Below are 18039 nucleotides of genomic sequence, written 5' to 3' on the forward strand. Positions count from 1 at the left end.
TCCACACTCGTGCTCACAGTATTTAGTCATGAATGTTTCCACTTGCTCGCCTTGGAAAGGCAGGATGTCAGAGTGTTGCAGCTCTGCGGGGCTCTGGTCATGAAACCATGGTAATGCAGATTAGAAAAGAGACAATGAAGCAGCTCATATGGGGATATTTAAAGCTTTCTGGTGCCAGCTAGTGCTCCAAGAAACCTTTTATAATTTAATCTGTGGTTAAATGAGGCTTTTATGGATGGGATACTGTTGCATCTGGGCAGAATTATAAATTGGTGAAAAATTTTGTTTTCGCCCCTGTAATGTTTTGGCACTATTTTAAAATTTAATGCAATTTCCTTTTTGGCTTCATAGCACAACTAATTAGATGAGAAATTTAGTCTCAGTTCTGACTATTTTTTTTAGAAAAGCCAAGAAACAATTTGGGACAATGGAGAAGCAGAAAGCTACAGCTGTACATATACATACATACATATATATATATATATATATATATATATATATATATATATATATATGTATGTATATCTATCTATCTATATATATATATATATATATATGTATATCTATCTATCTATCTATCTATCTATCTATATATATATATATATATATATATATATATATATAATTAGGCTGTTTCTAATATAGCAGTTAGCGTCCATTGCTATCATTGGTAACTTGGGCACATATAAAATAAAATAAAAAATTGTTGTTTTAAGATAACACAATGATTCATCTTAAAAACATGATAAAATAATGATGTGTTAAAGCTCTGAAAATTCATCAGCAGAAATAGAGTAAAAGATGCTTGTCTCAACATACTGACATACAGTACCAGTCAAAAGTTTGGATAAACCTTCCTATATAAGGTGAAAACATGCCCAAACCTTTGACTGTGTGACTGAGCGCAGATCCTTTCCAATTGCAGCCATTACCAATTAAACTGGACGCTAACTGCTATATTAGAAACAGCCTAATTGTGCTTACCACAATTACCTCTAAAGGTGAGTTACTATATGTCGTTATTTGAGAAAAGAACTATTTCTTTGATGATAAGAAATTTTAGGTGTTCGATTAAAATGTGAGCCTCATTAATACATTGTTTACCATATGATCTTGAGACAACAGCTTTAGAAGTAAACTGCAGAAATGGTACATAACAGTATTTAACCAATTTCTCTTAAAAATACACAAAAGCTTTTTCTTTTCATTGAAGATACTTTAATCACAAAATCTCCTTTGATGTCCTGGCGATCCAGTAATTAACCCTCTGATGCATGTATTACTAAAAACAATGTCACATTTTTTGCCCAGACATGTACAGAGACACTCTTTTGCCTTTAATGTTATTTGACATTTTATCTAGCTTATTCACTTAATCTATTTTACAAACATATTTGTAAAATAATATATCATTTTTATGCACTTGTTTCCAAATGTTCTCAGGATGTTGAAACAAGCGACCAAACAAAGCCACTTTCTATCTTAACACCTGCAATACACAAACAATCCTCATTTGCATCTACTTCTTCTACTGTATATCATATAGATACAGAGAGCTCAATGATTAAATCAGGGTTTTTCATATTGCTTAGGGCAGGCATGCCCAGCTCTGGTCCCCGAGAGCCGCAATCCTGCAGGTTTTCCATGTATCCTGGTTCCAACACACCTGACTCAAACCAATCAGTCATTGTGCAGAAGCATTTGATGGAAGCCAGATGTGTTGGAACAGGGATACATCCAACACCTGCAGGACAGCAGCCTCAAGGACCGACTTTGACTCCCCCCCAAGCCAAACAAGTTTTTTTTTTTTTGTTTTCCTAAACCTATTTTTATCTTAAACCAAAATGAAAAAATCTGTTTAAAAAAAACCCAAAACAAAACAAAAAAAAAACAACATGTTTTTTTTGGTTGTTTTTCTGATTTGTGCTCAGAACTTATATAGTTTACTTTATTCCATCTTATTTTCTTGAATTATGGTGCTCTTAAAAACAATAAATATTCTGATATCAGTATGGCATAAAATACATTTTTGCATTTCATTTTTTTGCATTTCATTTTCTTTCACACCGGTGATGAGTCCCAACACCCGCAGAGCATCTTGCTATAATCTCACAGCATCAATCTTAAATGCTGAGGAGCTCAAATGACCATCCTTACATTGCAAAAACCTATTAAAGAGGACCCTGTGTTCATATAATACATGTGAAAAATGGGTTGCCTAACTGAGTTATTTAGCTTATCTATGTTATTTAGCTCAAAGCTGACAGAAGTGAAATGCTTCCATGCAACTTTCAGCATCATTGTACTTTTATAAAAATGAAAACAAGCGTTGTTCAAGTCAGACAAGAATTTATGTGGAGTGTATCTACGCTACTGACCTTTGGCATCATAAATATCGCTCCCTCATATGACCATTATGTTTTGGGTCTTCTTTGACACGACATGACAAGTGCTTCAATCACTCATAATAACCTATACAGAGGTTAGAGCTGTGCTCCTTCTTGACCTGCTCTGACCCTGGCTCAGCGTGTATTAGTCCAATACATCTGTCACATACCCGCTTATCCATGCGTCTCATGCAGCAAATGCGGTGCTGTCAGCAGTGGAGCACCAATTTCCAGACGGTATGCAGAGAATGCTTCTCCCACAGAATCACACAGGCGGTTTAATCCCTTTTCATTTCACACTCTTAGACATGCAGTCAGTATATGTGGAAGGCAAACCTCCTTGAATTAAACAGGGCATCAAATTTTGTATTTTCATGTTGTTTTCTTTGCTTGAAGGTTCATAACCTTCCTGCTGACAATAGTAAACTATCCTAGTTACAGTTACTGAGGCCGGTGCAAAGTCTATTAATGATTTCAGTTGTGTGTAAAATGTACACAAGGAATCTATTTATATCAAGTTATGCATGCGTTTCTGCTTCTGTGCTTTTTAATAAATTCAAAAACAGATTTAATCCACCTTGCTGCTAATTTTAATGCCTCTCCAGCCGAGGATTTGAACATCACACTCCCATTTTTAAGACCTATTCATTTCAGTTTAATCAGATCCAGCTGTATAATTGAAGTCATGGAGATTAGTGCCAAGACAGGAAGGAAGAAATGACACACACACACACACACACATGCACACACAGGCATATTAATACATCCATCCACAAAGACACACATGTACAGTACAGGCAGGAGTGTGTGGCAGCAGCTGACGGCAGCCTGGTGGTGCTGAGCGTTGCAGTGATGAAACCAGAGATGCCGATCGCTGCTTGTGATAGAGTTCTCATCAGAGGTTGTAGTAAAAATGCTAATGTACTCAGGAGGTTTCCTGCGTGGGCAGATCAATGGCTTTATTAAAAAATATGACAGTTATATAGAAAAAAGAGTGGAGACAAAGCGTTTCTGCAGAAATGTTCGCCTGTTAGATCCTTGAAAAACCAAAAAAAAAAAAAAAAGAAGAAGCTTTTTGCAAAGTTAAGCATCCTGCGTTCTCCATCATGTGTCACCACAGAGGACGAGGAGGATGCAGCTGCCTGCTACTGTACGTGTGAAAGCAGAGGAGGCTTACCTCTCCTGGTCTGTCTGATCTTTGGGCTCAGCATGGTTGTCATCGTTCGTCTCCACGCGCTCCTGTCGGCATGTTCATGTACATCCAACACACCCCACCCCTGCAGCTCCCTCTGCCTCGCTCCTCTTCTTCTCGCTGACCTTCTGCAGTGCAGCCGGCAGCTAGGGGGTTGGGTGAACATGGGAGGGGAGGAGAATGGAAAGAGAACGGGGGTGGTGAGGGAGAAGGAGGGGGAGGAACTACACCTCTTTTTTTCCTCTCTCTCTCTCTCTCTGTGTGTGTGTGTTTCTGCACACACCCAGTGTCCTCCACCCCTTTCTTTTACATTATTCATAGAGGTACGTTCGCCTGTGGGAGGTTGAGGGCACCCCTCCAGTGAAACCCAGGTTTGACCGAACAGACAGATTTCAAGTGTTCTTCCTCTCTGCAATTACAGCTTTTCCATAAAGAGAGAGGACGCTCATCTGGCAGGTGTCTCCTCCCTCTGTGCCTAATTAGGCTGCAGAGGTCCTGAGCTCGTCTCCACCTCCTTCAGTTAATCACTCTTTTACCCCTGTCCTCCCTCTGCTCTCAGTCCTTATACCAATGTTTTAGTCTCCTTTTCAAAGATTTTTCCTCCTGGTCGCCTCTTGCCACGCTCTCACGGCTTTAACATATCTGCTTTAGCTTTGACTTTGTCAGAATTACGCAGAGGACAGGAGAAGTTTCCAGCTCATACAATAGGTTGTAATTACACCCTGCAGGCATTCCAGTGGTGCGTGTCGGAAAAATGAGAAGAAATCAGAGTATGCTTGGTAACAGTGTCCTGTCGCCTTGAGCTCCAGCAGCCTGTAATTGACAGAGGAAAATGTGTAGGTGTGTGGCGACAGCAAGGGAATGGATCTCATCATTATCATCATTTATTTTTATTTCAAACACAACTTAAGACAAACATGTGGAATATAACCACAATGACAAGACACGTCCAAAAAATGACTACTTACTTTTTGTACCCATTTTAAATAATAGCAAAGTAAACTGTGGTATCAGTTTGACAAATATTTTAATGTGCCAAACTGAAAAAAAAAATCTAAAAACATATTTGGGAATTCATTTAGAGGTGGAGTATGTAAGTTTTTCAATATTTTCAAAACAAATTAACTAAAAAAATAACTACAATCACAATTAGATAGTTGTTTTTTTTTTAAACATGTAGGTTCCAGTCTGTCCATATTTGATGTGTCATTAAATTACAAGTTTAATTAATGACAAAGACCCTTCTTAAATGTTTGCCTACCAGTAAAAAAAAAGTGCTTTTTGTCATTTGACATTAATTAAACTTGTAATTTAATCTTGCATCCTGTCTCTTCTCTGGACTCTCTCCTTAAAGTAAAAGTCAGTTTAATTAAATAAATTTTAACTTGCATTTTCTCTGTCACTGTTTGTCTTCTTGTCCACGTCCTTCCATCATGTCCTCTTGGTTTTCTTTGCTGCATCAGCAAGGTGTACGTTTAAAATGGTCGGTGTGTTGACTTCCAGTGTCTGTTGTGACGCACACAGCCGTCATGTGATGATCCATCCAGGCAGGAAGAACACAGTCTTGAAGTGCAGTTTCTCAATCTTGTGACGCTGCAGGGTAACAGCGGCTCCAGGGGTGTCCATGATGAATGTCAGCATGCTGTCAAGAAGAGTCAGAAGCACATTTTAAGATTGTTTTGATAAGTGTGACATACAATTATAGGTTCAGTGGATTTGATGTTATGAATTCTGCAACAACAGAGTTTTTATTCAGTCTGAGTCAGAAACCAGCAATTTGTTTAAAATTATTTCACCTCCATTAATATAAAAGAAGAAAAGGAGACTATTTTAAAATATGATTCTAATTTAGAGCTCAGTCAGACAAACTTTACATCCTCCAGGTGTTATATTTAATGCATAAAACCTGTTACATGACCATGTGTTAAAAATTTGTTTAAAAAACTTGTTTGCAATCTAATTCTTGTCTTCTCTTTCCTGATGAACTCGCTTTACACTGCAATAATATAGACACATCACCCAATACCATCTCGTACATGCATGACCTTTATTTTGCTTTGATTTGTTTTTACATTGTCATGACAGACCTGTTAGCGTTAAACTAGGGGGTGATATAAATGTCTGTATTAGTTTGACAGTGTTTTCATACAACTCCTGTGTTCAGAAGGATTATGGAGCATATTAACAAGTCTGTTATTTTATAGGTTAGAAGCATATTCACTATTCTGAATGTATTTCTGTGCTAATCTACAGAATTTCTGAATGCAGGAGAGCATTCCTGCAGAAACGGTTTAGTGGAGAGGAACAGAGCATTTGTCAGTTTAAGCTAATGAATAATGCTGTTGCAGCATACTGGTAAATAAAGGGTGAGAATAATACATTTTCTGCATGAGAAAATGTTGTCTGGGCAAACACAATGACCGGCATCACAATAAGGGGTGTGTATTGTCAAGAATAGGCCGATATCACAATATGGGCCAACGATACGATGTATTGCGATATATCAAGATCCTATAACTAAGACAATATATTGCAATTTTTCCTTCATGCTGCTGCATGCTTGACATCAACTTACTGAATAAGAACAGAAGAGCTACATTTTACTGCAGAATGAATAAAAAACACTGATCTTTGTGTACAAGATAAATAAAGAAAAGAAAATCTGCCTCATCTGTAAAGATCAGTTGTTTGATAAAAGGGCTTTTGAATATCGATATAATATTGTCAAACAAAATATTGCAATGTTTCAATATGTCAATATGTTCTACACCGACCTAAAACTTGACTTGGCCGATCAAATAATTACGTGTAAACATCTGTTTCATGCAAATTAGAAACTGCTTGATGATATAACGTCTCCAGTAAGCAATCAAATCCTGCCAAAAGGATCATAAAAAGACCAGTGAATGACATCTGTATCACATCTGCAGCGTGCCACAGACAGAGCCACAAAGGAAAAGAGCCATCGGACTCCTTAAGGCCGGTCGAGGATGAAGAAACATACCCATGCAAACGCATCCCAGTCATTTCAAGACTGCATGTCTGCAGCAACATGGGAACACTCCTGGGACTGTTGCAGGTCAACGCCACACAGCGCGGTATGCACGGCTCTTATTACTGCTGATCCATGCAGCAATGCTCAGCGGCTTCTAACCAGCATACCAGGAGGTGGCATGTTCCAACAACGCAACACCACACAAGGTTCTGATCCGAGATCCTTGTGATTCACTCAATATGTCTCACAGCGCTGTGTGTGAGATCAGCTCTGTGATGCACTCCATACACATCTGATCTCACACACAGCGCTCAGCCTTCGTCCTATATGTTTCAATCCATCAATCTTCCTCAGTTAAAGTCTCAGGAACCAACAAACTCTTCGTATTTCTACCTTATTAAGAGGTCGCCACATTCATTTGAAAGATTTCTGGTTTTCCTTTCATAACAAAGGTTGTTCTTTCTAAAGCTACACAGACAGTTTCATTTAACCATTTACCAATATTTGGTGCAATCATCCGTTTTGATGCAACAAGCATGGATCTATAAGGACCATTTCTCCTCATATTAAACTTGCAGGATAAATTTGGGCTTTAATATTAATTGTATAGATAAGATCTCTTCTGTTTTATTATGTCTTCACGATGCCTCATGATGGACTCTGAAGCCAACATGAATTAATTGTGGTGCACACATACCCCTGCATGTTTGTGTTACAGATCACAAAAGAGGCTTTTTTGCACCACTTTCACCATTTGTTTTGTTTGCTGTCTATATTTACGTCTTTCTTCTCTTACAGGATTTTTTCCATCTTGTCTTTGCAAACTGTGGAGAGGTTTGCAATGAAATAACATGGACTTCCTAGCGGGATGATAAAGTTTACCATGTCGTACCGTCATCCTAAAGCTTGTTTTTCCTGTAGTTCCACACACAATGTAAAAGAGCTTCCTCTAACTGCTTACATTGAAAGAAACATTCAGATATTTTACCAAATACCTTTATTTCACATCACATTCTGCTGACCATACCTGCTATCGCTGGCTTTATACATCTCTCTTTCTCAAACTGGACAACAAAAAAAAAAAGCTCTTAGTTTAATATCGTTGGCGGCTTCATTTGCAGATAACAAGTCACCGGACATATTGAGTCTGTAGATGTAAGAGGTGAGCGTCTGACTGACTCAAGAAAAGACCAATGACAAACAAATACAAGGATTTAATCCAGACACTACACCTGTAAACCCAGAGCTGATGAACTGGAAAGAACTGGAAGCATGCTGGTAATGTCAGCTGGAAGGATAGTCTATAATCAGATGTTTGGTACAGATGTCAAGCAGATTAGACTTTCCACCAGTTTAAAGAAATTCTTGTTTAATAACATTATAAAAGAAACATAAAATACAGGAAAAACAGGGCAGGGATGTTTGTAGTCAAGATAGAGGCCGAGTTCAGAAACTAACCAGGCAGGGAATGATGGGTAATGTAGTACAGCGAGATGGCACGGAGAACTGAGGGGGAAAAAAACAACAGCAACAAGGAGACAGGCCAAAAATCCTGTCAAAATGCATAAACTGAGTTCTCAAATCATGGCCAGATATGAAAGCCTGAACAGAAAGAACCAGTTTCTGTTCAGGCTTTAAAGTGGAAGTATTATGTGCATTTCAGGCTAATTTATTCTTATTTCTGAGCCCAGAAGGGCTGGGATTGATGGAGTTATTGTCACAAATGGCTTTATTTACTTCAGACCGACCCTCTCCGTAGGCTGTCAGATCAGCCTGTGGGCAAAACGAGTGGATTGAGACTCTTCCGCATTAAGCCCCGCCTCCCACCACTGCACTACATCGGGAGCGCACACTGCACCTGCTTTCACCGTCATTGTAACATCTCATAAACAGAAGCACTAGGCTAATATGAACTCAATAAAAAAAACAAAACACAATGTCAACACATAGCATACAGCCCTACATGTTGGAACCTGAATCAGAGCCTGAAAACGAAGTGGAAAACAGCAACCCACAGCAACGAATGCAGCAGGATGTCTCTCTTTGGTAAACTCACCAGCCATCGTTGGAAATAACTTTATCCCACGTTTTCCACCCGCCTGATGTATTTGTACATGCCCTTGTAAACCAGTAGAAGGTAACCAATCACCAAACCTTATCCCCCGGGACGTCACAAGGATTTCCAAGTAGAAAAAACTCTCTAAAACGACGCGTTTTTCGTCGCCATGGAAACCGAACGGAGAGAGTGCTGGAACTCAAACTCAAACTGAAACATGCGTTTAGGTGATAAAAAACAGTGCCGTTCACATGTCTGATGAGGATTCAACACTGTAACAGAAAGTTCAGAAAACGTGAAATACCATAATGGGACCCCCTTTAAGTTCCTGTGACGGTCCTTTCAGAGTGACGACAGGTCCAGGTTCAGAGATCCACACAGACACACAAGACAGAATCCCAAAAACAAAAACAACAAAAAGAAGAGATCTTTGGGTAAAAACAGGTCTCAACAAATACAAGTAGATGAGGAGGTCAAGTCCAGAACAGGTCTACTGTCAGGCAGGCAGTCAGGTGCAGGATCCAGGATGCTAAAGGGTCACTAGCTGAAGTCAGGATCACAGACGATCTGTGAGGGACCGGGGCTGGTACTCCTGCATGTGGAAGGAGAGGGACAGGTAAAACTGATGTGGTTAATAAGCAGCTGATTGCTCTGAGCAGTGGCGGTGGAGAAGTGACAGGAAACATGACCAAATAAGGCATGTGCCAGCGAGCCAGACTGGAAACCAGGAAAATAATGGATATTTGTGATTTTACTTCAGACGTTTGGTTCAGATTAAACATATTTGGGTCCATGGTTGTTTTATTAGCAGGTCAGACGTATCAAAAGTCAACACTGTTATTGCTTGCTTCATTTGGTGGTAATGTGTAATGATCTGTTCCATCAGCCAGTATTGTACATCCTCGCACACAATCACTGCAACTTTCATGCAAATTTGACAAGTCGAAGCGCTCTGCATTCTGGTGGTGAACTATTCCTGCATTGTGATTATTTCTTTTTGAAAAACTTATCTTTAGTTTTCGTGAATCATCAATGAAATGCAATAGAAGTTCAATTTGAAATCAGTATTTCTGTAGAGGTCAAGCAACAACAGGATTAAGTAAAAGTTATAGTTTTATTGCAGACTTGCACGCTGGTTGGGTGAACAGGAAGCCAGATCTAGAGACGAGGTAGAGAGGCAGGCCAGGTGGATTTTCCAGCATATAAGGTATTTCTTCAGTAAAGATGTGAAGAGATCGACGTGAAGAGTTGTGTGCAGCAGAACCAGGGAATTTTCAGTCAGTCATTTTCTTAACGTTTTGTCCAAATCAGGGTCACAGGGAAGCTGGAGCCTATCCCAGTAATCACTGGGCAAAAGACAGGGTACACCCTGAAACAAAGAATATCAGCACATGGTTGCTTTCGTCTTTTCATTTTTATTACTGTTGTTTTAAAATGTTTCTTATATGAGCTGATAATGTTTATTCCTTTGAATTTTATATTATATTTATTGCTTATTTGCTGATTAAATTATTTAAAGACAGTTTTGTGTTTATTTATTTTTCATGACAACATCAGAGACTTTTTTACAGTTACTTTTAAGACGATATGGCATCTTTGATGATCATATTTAACATCAGACCTGCCCCTGTAGCAGCTGTTTTACCCTCCTCCAGGATAATGGTCTTATTCCAGCTTTGCAATTGAATCAGAGCTGCCCTCACGTCAACCGCAGCTGCTCTTATTACAGAGCAAGGGAGAAGGACACAATGGGGGTGGAGGGGTGTGTGTGTCCACACATAACATGTTAGCATTCATACGCACACATACACACACACACACACTATAGCAAGCTGTTAAAATGTAGGAGCAAACACACACACAGAGCAAAGCAAAATGGAGTCAAAGTGAGGCTGACAGAAACCGAGATGGGGTCACACAAGCTGACATGAAATGATTAAAACAGAGGTACAAGCCAACAAGAAGCCAAGATGAAGCAAAGAATCTGAGAAAGCAAACACACACACACACTAGGAAACCAAAATGAGACAGCAATAAAAGCAGCCGTCAGTGCCAGTGTTTGGTTTCAGACAGGGGCTGTATGAAGGCATTGTGGCCGCACCATGCAGGGTGTGGCTCTCCGACTTGTTCTCTCGCTAAATTTATCAGCCAGATCATCCTTGTGTTGGTCCGTTATCGCAGGAATGTCGGACAAAAGAGGAGAAACGGGGTGATGGGAAGAGAAGGGAGCTTGGCCTCACACTGAGAGAAGTGGCCGAGTTAAAAAAAAAAAAAATCCAGCAAACCAAACCTCAAGCAAGTTTTCTGTTTTTGTTTCGCAGTAATCACAGAGCGGCGGACTTTAAACCCCTCTCTGATGCCGTAACGCTGTTACAAGACTCACATCAGGGCTTCAGTTTTTGTTTCATCTGCTTTTGTTCCTAAACTTCTAGCACAGATTTATGACGTCTAACAGCGTAAACATGTAGAAACGTTAAAACAAATGTAATATTTCTTATTGTCTTCGGATCCAGCATAAACATGATCATGAACATAATTTTAAATAAATTTTGCAGGATTTTAGTGATATATATTGTTTTGATATATAGTGTGTATCACTTTTTACGGCCCATTTCAACAAGCATCACCTGGGGTATCTGATACACCTGGCTTTCTTCCTGGAGCTGCCCTCAGGCTGATGTGTGCTGGATGCTGATTGGCCGGACCTTCTACAGAGCACCTGAATAAAGGCTGTCACCAACCTTCGTTCCTGGCAGCTGTGTTTTGGTTGAGCCTTGGTGCCACAGCTTGCCACTCCTTCAGTGACTGCGAAGGAGATTGACTGTTTGGTGTTTGAGTTGACGCTGGTGATACTTTTGTTATTGGGTTTGTTTGGTTGTTTTCTGACCTTTGATGTGTTTAGGGACTAGTGGGTCCAAAAATAAAGCCTTCATTTGCACATTTTCGTTGTTTTCTTTTGTTAACGTTGCCACCCCCGTTTACCCCTGGACAAACTCCATTGAGGGTCGTAACAACTATTTATGTTACATGTTTATATGTCCTTTCACTTAATGGTTTGTGCTTTAATTGTCTTGTAACACGTGCAACAATATTGTGGTTATTCAACTTTCCTCGGATGATAGGTAGATTTGCTGAAAGAACTCCAACTGTGTTGACAAGTACTTAATTTACATCCCATCCGATAATGATGACGATGTCTTCTAGTGCTTGACTTCTTGCTTGTGTTGTTCTCACTCTCAGATTTAAGTTGCTTTAGAGAAAAATGTCTGCTAAAAGACTAAAAGAGAAGATCTGAGACACGTTTGCATTGGCTCACACAGGCATAAAAACAAACCAGGAAGCAGGAACATTTTCTTTCTGTTAGGCCAGCAGAGAAACTGATTCTTGTTTAGTAAATCTACACAATTTTGAATCTTTTTGTAATGAAAAAAAATGGCAGAAAAAAAGACAATAATTCAGAGGGTTTTCATGTTGGATGGATTATCTGTCATTTAGGAATTATTATGAGAGATAAATTATGGGGTTATGTTAGAAATTACGAAAAAAAAAAAAAACAGTAACAAAAAGCTGCTCATAAAAACATCAAATCAATATTTTGTAACATAACAATGCAAGTCTGACTGTCGGGAAAATGAATGGTACACAGCTCCTCCCACTTGTCTTTTATTTTTTCATCCCTTCCCTCTATTTCCCTGTCAGCCAAAGTCTGAGGTCGCATAATGTCACTAAAGATGATGCTCAGAATGCCAATAAGCCTATCAGAATCCTGTGTTTAGAAAAGCTTCTGAAATATTGATACTAAGCATGATTAAAATTTCATACAGTGCTGGTGGGCTGTGCTCAAACACACCCGCAGGGTTCCAGCTGGAGGTGTGACTGTTGACTTAGCATTACTTATTGATCACAACTGACTGGGGTGAACATCAGCCACCAACTAATAGCAAAGAAGCTCCGGCAGCTTTCGCTCTGCTAATGATAATACCTGCAGACAGACTTTATTTTCAATTAAAAAACACTTTTATTGGGCATAATTAATAAATGACCCCCTGAGGATTTAATTTTACTAACTGTTGAAGGATTTTTACACTATTATCCTGCTATGTTTAATCCTCCTAATTCTTGCGGTGAAATATTTTTTAATGTAAAGAAAGAAGTAAAGAGAATAACTTCCATCCTGTCAGCAGTTGATCCATTCGTATGTAAACACAAAGCAAGTTGTTTGTCCTTTCCATCAAAGTCCAGAGATGCATCACTTCCCCAAAGATAGTAAAAACAAGTATTTTCCCTCAGCAACAGACCCTCTATCATCCATTAACCTCGTGAAAATCTTCTTTTTTTTTTCTTTTATATATTTATTTTTTTAAGCTAGTGAAAATCTTATCTTAGTAACCAGTCCCATTCGCTTTTTTTTTTTTTCCTTTTTTTTTGTCTTGTCCAGCATTTCAGCAGGCAAAGTGGATTTTCTGGATGCTGTGTTCTGTTGGGCAAATTTACTTTCTCAAGGGAAGCATCATAGTATAATTCTCCCCTTGGTATTCTGAATTTTTATCTTTTCTTTTTTTTTTTTTTTTTTAAATTTATTTTGCAGAATTGTTTGTATTACAAAGTTTGCACTGCTGGACCGGACCGGAGAGGACAGAAGAGGGACGAAAAGAGAATTGAACAGAAGAGAAAACAAAAGACACCTCGTAGAGAGAAAAAGAGAGAGAGAAAGACGTCCCATTCGTTGTTCAAGACGCATCAAAAGAAACGTTTATGTCTTTGAGGGGTTTGGAATCTGCCTCGACTTAGATGCAAAGTGAAGAACATCATCTGAGATTTGGTTCATTAAAATGTCCCTATTCCCTCCAAATAAACAGCTGAGTATCTGAAACTCCTGTCACATCTTTAATTAGCAGAAAGGAAATGAAATCTGTGCCTGTTAGGAGGGAATGTGACTGTCTGAAGGCACACAGCAGACAGGTGTTATCCCCTGAGGTGCATCCGTCATCGAATGCTGTCCCTCTAGCCCCCTTTCTGCCCCCCATTTACCCTCCTTCACTACTCTGCCACTGACAATTAGCACCAGTCCATGACTTTATCCAGTCGTGGTCACGAGAGGAGCAGACAGGGCAGACGGCGCTCTATGCAATATGGATGGCAACCTTCTGACTGTCTGTGTTCTCATCCTTGTCGGAGGTTTTTATTCCTGTTCTTTAGCAACGCTAGTGTCACATACAGGCTGCTGTTCCTGTTGTTGCCTACAGCTGCATTTCCATTACAGTTTTTCACAAAATTAAAGTGATATTTCTGAAATTTTGACAAAATACCATTACAGTTTGCAGACTTTCTCATTGAATGGTGTTCACTGCATAAGTCGTAATTCCTGTAAAATTTTGTCTGTGGGAAGAATTTTTAGAGTTATAACTTGGTTATAAATAATCATAGTGGGATTTAAATGTTATAAAAACAGCTTTGTGTACAAATGTTAATGAATTATTCTTGAATTTAAATGGGGGGGCTGCAGTCTGGTCCTTTGTAAGAGACAGTTGGGCATCTGGGAAACTGCAAGAGTTAGAAGTTTACCTGCTACAACACAAATAAAAATATTCCATGATAACATTTTTGCCATTTTTATTGTTTTTATTGATCTTTTTACTTGTCTTTTTGGGCATTATATCAGCAGAATGATGGTCTGGCTACTGGGTTGTTTTTTCTTCATTTAAATCAAGAAAAGTGACAAGCAAAAAAAAAAAAAAAAAAAAAGGATTTATACATTTATTCTGTTTTTAATCTACAAAAATCAGCAATAATAAAGAATTGTGAGAATTGCAATTTAAATCAAATCGGCACCCAAAAAATTGGAATCGAATCGAATCGGGACAAAAGCATATCGTCACAGCCCTAGTAATTAGCAGAGTTTAATGCCGAGCTCTGCACCAGTCTGCTAATGAAGTCTGATATGTGTGTCTGGAGATGCAGTTTTAGCTAAGAAGGTGAATAGGTTCTCAGACAAAACAAAACAAAAAAAGAAAATCTGATCGCATCCCTTGAAACGCAACTGTTTGAAGGGATGTTTTTATTCTTAAATACATACCATCTTTAGCCAATAAAGGGAAAAACGCTGTGCAACTCAGATTCATTAGACTCTGTTCGGTCACATTGTTTTTCCTCCACAGTAACTTTGTCTCATTCATTCAGCTTGTCTGTGTGTGTGTTCGGCTGACTGACATGCAGAAGGCGAGAGTAGGAAGTGGAGAAACTGATGGGATGGATGAGGAAAACTGGAAAATTGCAGGCAGGACCAGGCGGGCCATGTTTCTGATTTTTAATGAACCAGTTTCCAGAAGCACTGGCATCACCCATGTGACCAAGAAGCATCGGACTGTTCAGCTGAGACTAGCTGTGAGAGCTATTCATATTAAAGTTTGGAAAATAAGCCACACAGAGCCAGCATAGATATAACATGTGTTCATAAATACATATAATAAACAGTCATTTATTTATTTATTTTTTCTCACTTTTACCATCCTAATCCAAACAATGAGCAAAACAAGAAATAAATAAACCTATGATGACGTCTACGTTCAGAGACACAAAGTGTACTTGGTGTTACTGCAGGTCTTTTTCTACGTTAAGCCCCTATTTTACTGTAATTGTTCACGCTATCTCAGTAAGGCTGAATCAATTCCACGTGGCTCACCGCTTAATGACCGTGTCAACCGAGATCTCAGTTCAGTCCACTCAGCACTCCTCAGCTCAGCGAGGCTCTGAATGCCACGGCCCCCCTGAGGGTTTGCTCTCCATTTTCACATCCTATGAGCTGTTTGCGTGCACATCGCAGCGGTGAGAGCAGAATGAGAAACATTGATTTGATTTCAGTCAAGATACTTGGAATAAACCAACAATGGAAACTAAAACCTTCATCCTCCAAGCCAGTAATATTTACTAAGGCAGCACTTATGTTGAGTGGTGATAACTGAAGAGACATTTATTTACACACTCACAGCGTTCTGGTGAGACTGATCACTAATCCCAGATTTCTTTTTTTTTTTAAATGGAAGCAGTTTATATATAGATATTTGGTATGGGGGGGGGGGGGGGGGGGTTAACAAGAGAGTTAAACACAGGAGGTTTAATAGACTGCTGTTCTTTTATCAAGACTTTTTTTTCCTTTTAACATTTTTATCTTTTTTTTTTTTAAACTTCATTTAAACCATAAAATTGTATCTATTAACCTGGTTAGAGATTATTCTTCTTATTTTATTTTTGGTATCTAAATAACATGAGAGAATGTCAATCACTTGAGAAAATAAACCAAATTTTAACCACAAATTAAAATCCTTCAGATTTTCTGTATTTATGAGAAAATTAAAGAAAAAAAAAAATCAACCTGACTTTAAAACTAAACACATGTGTGTATGTAAATGTAGTGGACATTGCTTAAATAAACAAGGTTGGTATTCTCTCAAAGCAGAGAGTATGAGTCCCTTCTCACTCACATTCCGTGTGTTTAAATGGGAGTTTTAATTCCTCTTTAATTCCAGATAAAAGTTAATTCCGCTTTAAACTAATGAAAAACGTCCATGTAAACATTTAATTTCTAATCCAAATTTCTGTTTGGAATTAAACTTAATTATGATGTAACTGACTGGTTTATTTTAATTTTAATTCTGAACTATTTAATTCCTCTGTCATGTAAACCTTAATTCCGCTCTAAGTTCATTCTGGTCGTTCTGAGCATGCTCGTTAGCTCGTCCTGTGCCGATGGCACGCGTTGTTTTGCCTCCCATGTTTGGTGATCTAACTTTCTTCTTCTTCTCAGTTGCTGCAAAAAGTGAAGTAGTTGAGCTGGTACTTCAAATTTATAATGAAAATAATGATGAAACTGGTACTTATTATGTAGTTTTTACAAGTTACAACCAAAAAGACGAAAAGCAGAGAGCGAACTTTGTTTTTTTCCGGTTTACATCATGTCACTTGCACTTTCTGTTCAATCAGAAGTCTTCCCAACCCGCCGCTCTAAAGAGGAATTAAGTAAGGACGTGTTTCATGTAAACGTTCGTTCGGAATCATTATTTTCATGTAAACTCGTAGGAGAATACATTAATTCCAAATTATTTAATTCCGAATGATTAATTCCAAATAAAAAAGACCATAATGTAACCGTAGCCATTGTCAATAATTCGTACTTCTATCAAGTATCGGTTGTGATACTGCAGTCGGGAGGTACCAGAGATACCCTACATCACCATAGCTGACATCTTTACTCACTGTCAATGAACTGGTGGCCACATTTAGAAAAACGGACCTTTAACTTTTCCTCCAAATACATGCAGTATGCTTCCACACTGAACCTCCAAACACTCCCAACTTCAATAAACACAAGCGCAGACGGCTCTCCCAGGAGGAAAAACTGGGCCCAAAGGAGGCAGCTCAAACCTAAAAAGAAAAGCATGTAATCTGACCTACTGCCCAGTATGTCCAAACTAAATTAAAGCAGCCACATGTTTCTGTCTTGATGTTCCGTCTTTTATCTTCTCTTTAATATACTCTCTTTTTTCCTGCATGTCACCCACTCCTTCTCTGATATCTCTCGCGAAGAAGCCAGAGAAAGCCCATAAATCACTCTGTAAATGATTATGTAAATTACTCACTGTCACCTGTGTGAACAGAGACAGGAGAGGAAAGGATGACAGGGTGGAGAAGTTACACAAGAAAGGGGCGGGTTTTACCGCTAAAGCAGCTGATGATGAAGTATTGACTGGAGGTAGGAGACATATCGCCATTAAAACCCAAATAAATAGTTTTACTTATGATAGAAGGAAATGGAAAATACATGCAATCTTTATTTGTTAGAACTTTTAAACCTGATGTGGAACATTTGTGTTAAAGTGTGTGTTTAATGCACTAATGATGATAAACTACACTTACCTATGAAACCACTCAGCTGGTCACATTAAAAAGATGCCTTTAGGACATGAAGGATATTTCTGAATTTTCTACTGTACAATCACGTGATGAGTCTGAGTGTGACCTCAGCTCCCAGCGCTACAATGTGAAAGCAGAGGTCATTTTTTCTACCAGTATCTGTCTTCTGACTCATGTAAAACTGTTTCTAGGACCACCTTCTTTCACCTGGAAAATATTGCCAAAAATGAGCAAATTTCTGTCTCAAAGAGCTGCAGGAATAGAAGACGGTATGTCTTCACTTTTAGTTACTCCTCATTGGTTTCCTGTTAAATCTAAAAAAGAAAAGTAAACTTCTTCTCCCCTCGTGGTGACCAAGCTCCATTGGATCTTCTAGATCTCATAGTTATTCCCATCACTCTCAGACTGCAGGCTGACTTATGGCTCCCAGAGTCTCTAAACGCAGAATGGGAGGCAGAACATTCTAGTTCGCTTGCAGGCAGCAGACGCCACCCATACC

General features: G+C 38.8%; 1 protein-coding gene across 1 annotated transcript in view; it reads right to left on the reverse strand.

Moving 5' to 3' along the window:
* arhgap22b (Rho GTPase activating protein 22b) overlaps nucleotides 1-3607 on the reverse strand; it is a gene marked incomplete at its 5' end in the record, with an annotated part of 36281 nt that extends 32674 nt beyond the window's left edge. Inside the window, one exon of the mRNA XM_079261404.1 lies at nucleotides 3565-3607. Within this exon, the coding sequence (XP_079117530.1) occupies nucleotides 3565-3607 (43 nt within the window). The remainder of the gene's footprint in view (nucleotides 1-3564) is intronic.
* Nucleotides 3608-18039: the final 14432 nt, after the last annotated feature.

The sequence above is a fragment of the Telmatherina bonti genome (assembly GCF_933228915.1).
Source record: "Telmatherina bonti genome assembly, chromosome: 21".
Taxonomy (NCBI): domain Eukaryota; kingdom Metazoa; phylum Chordata; class Actinopteri; order Atheriniformes; family Telmatherinidae; genus Telmatherina; species Telmatherina bonti.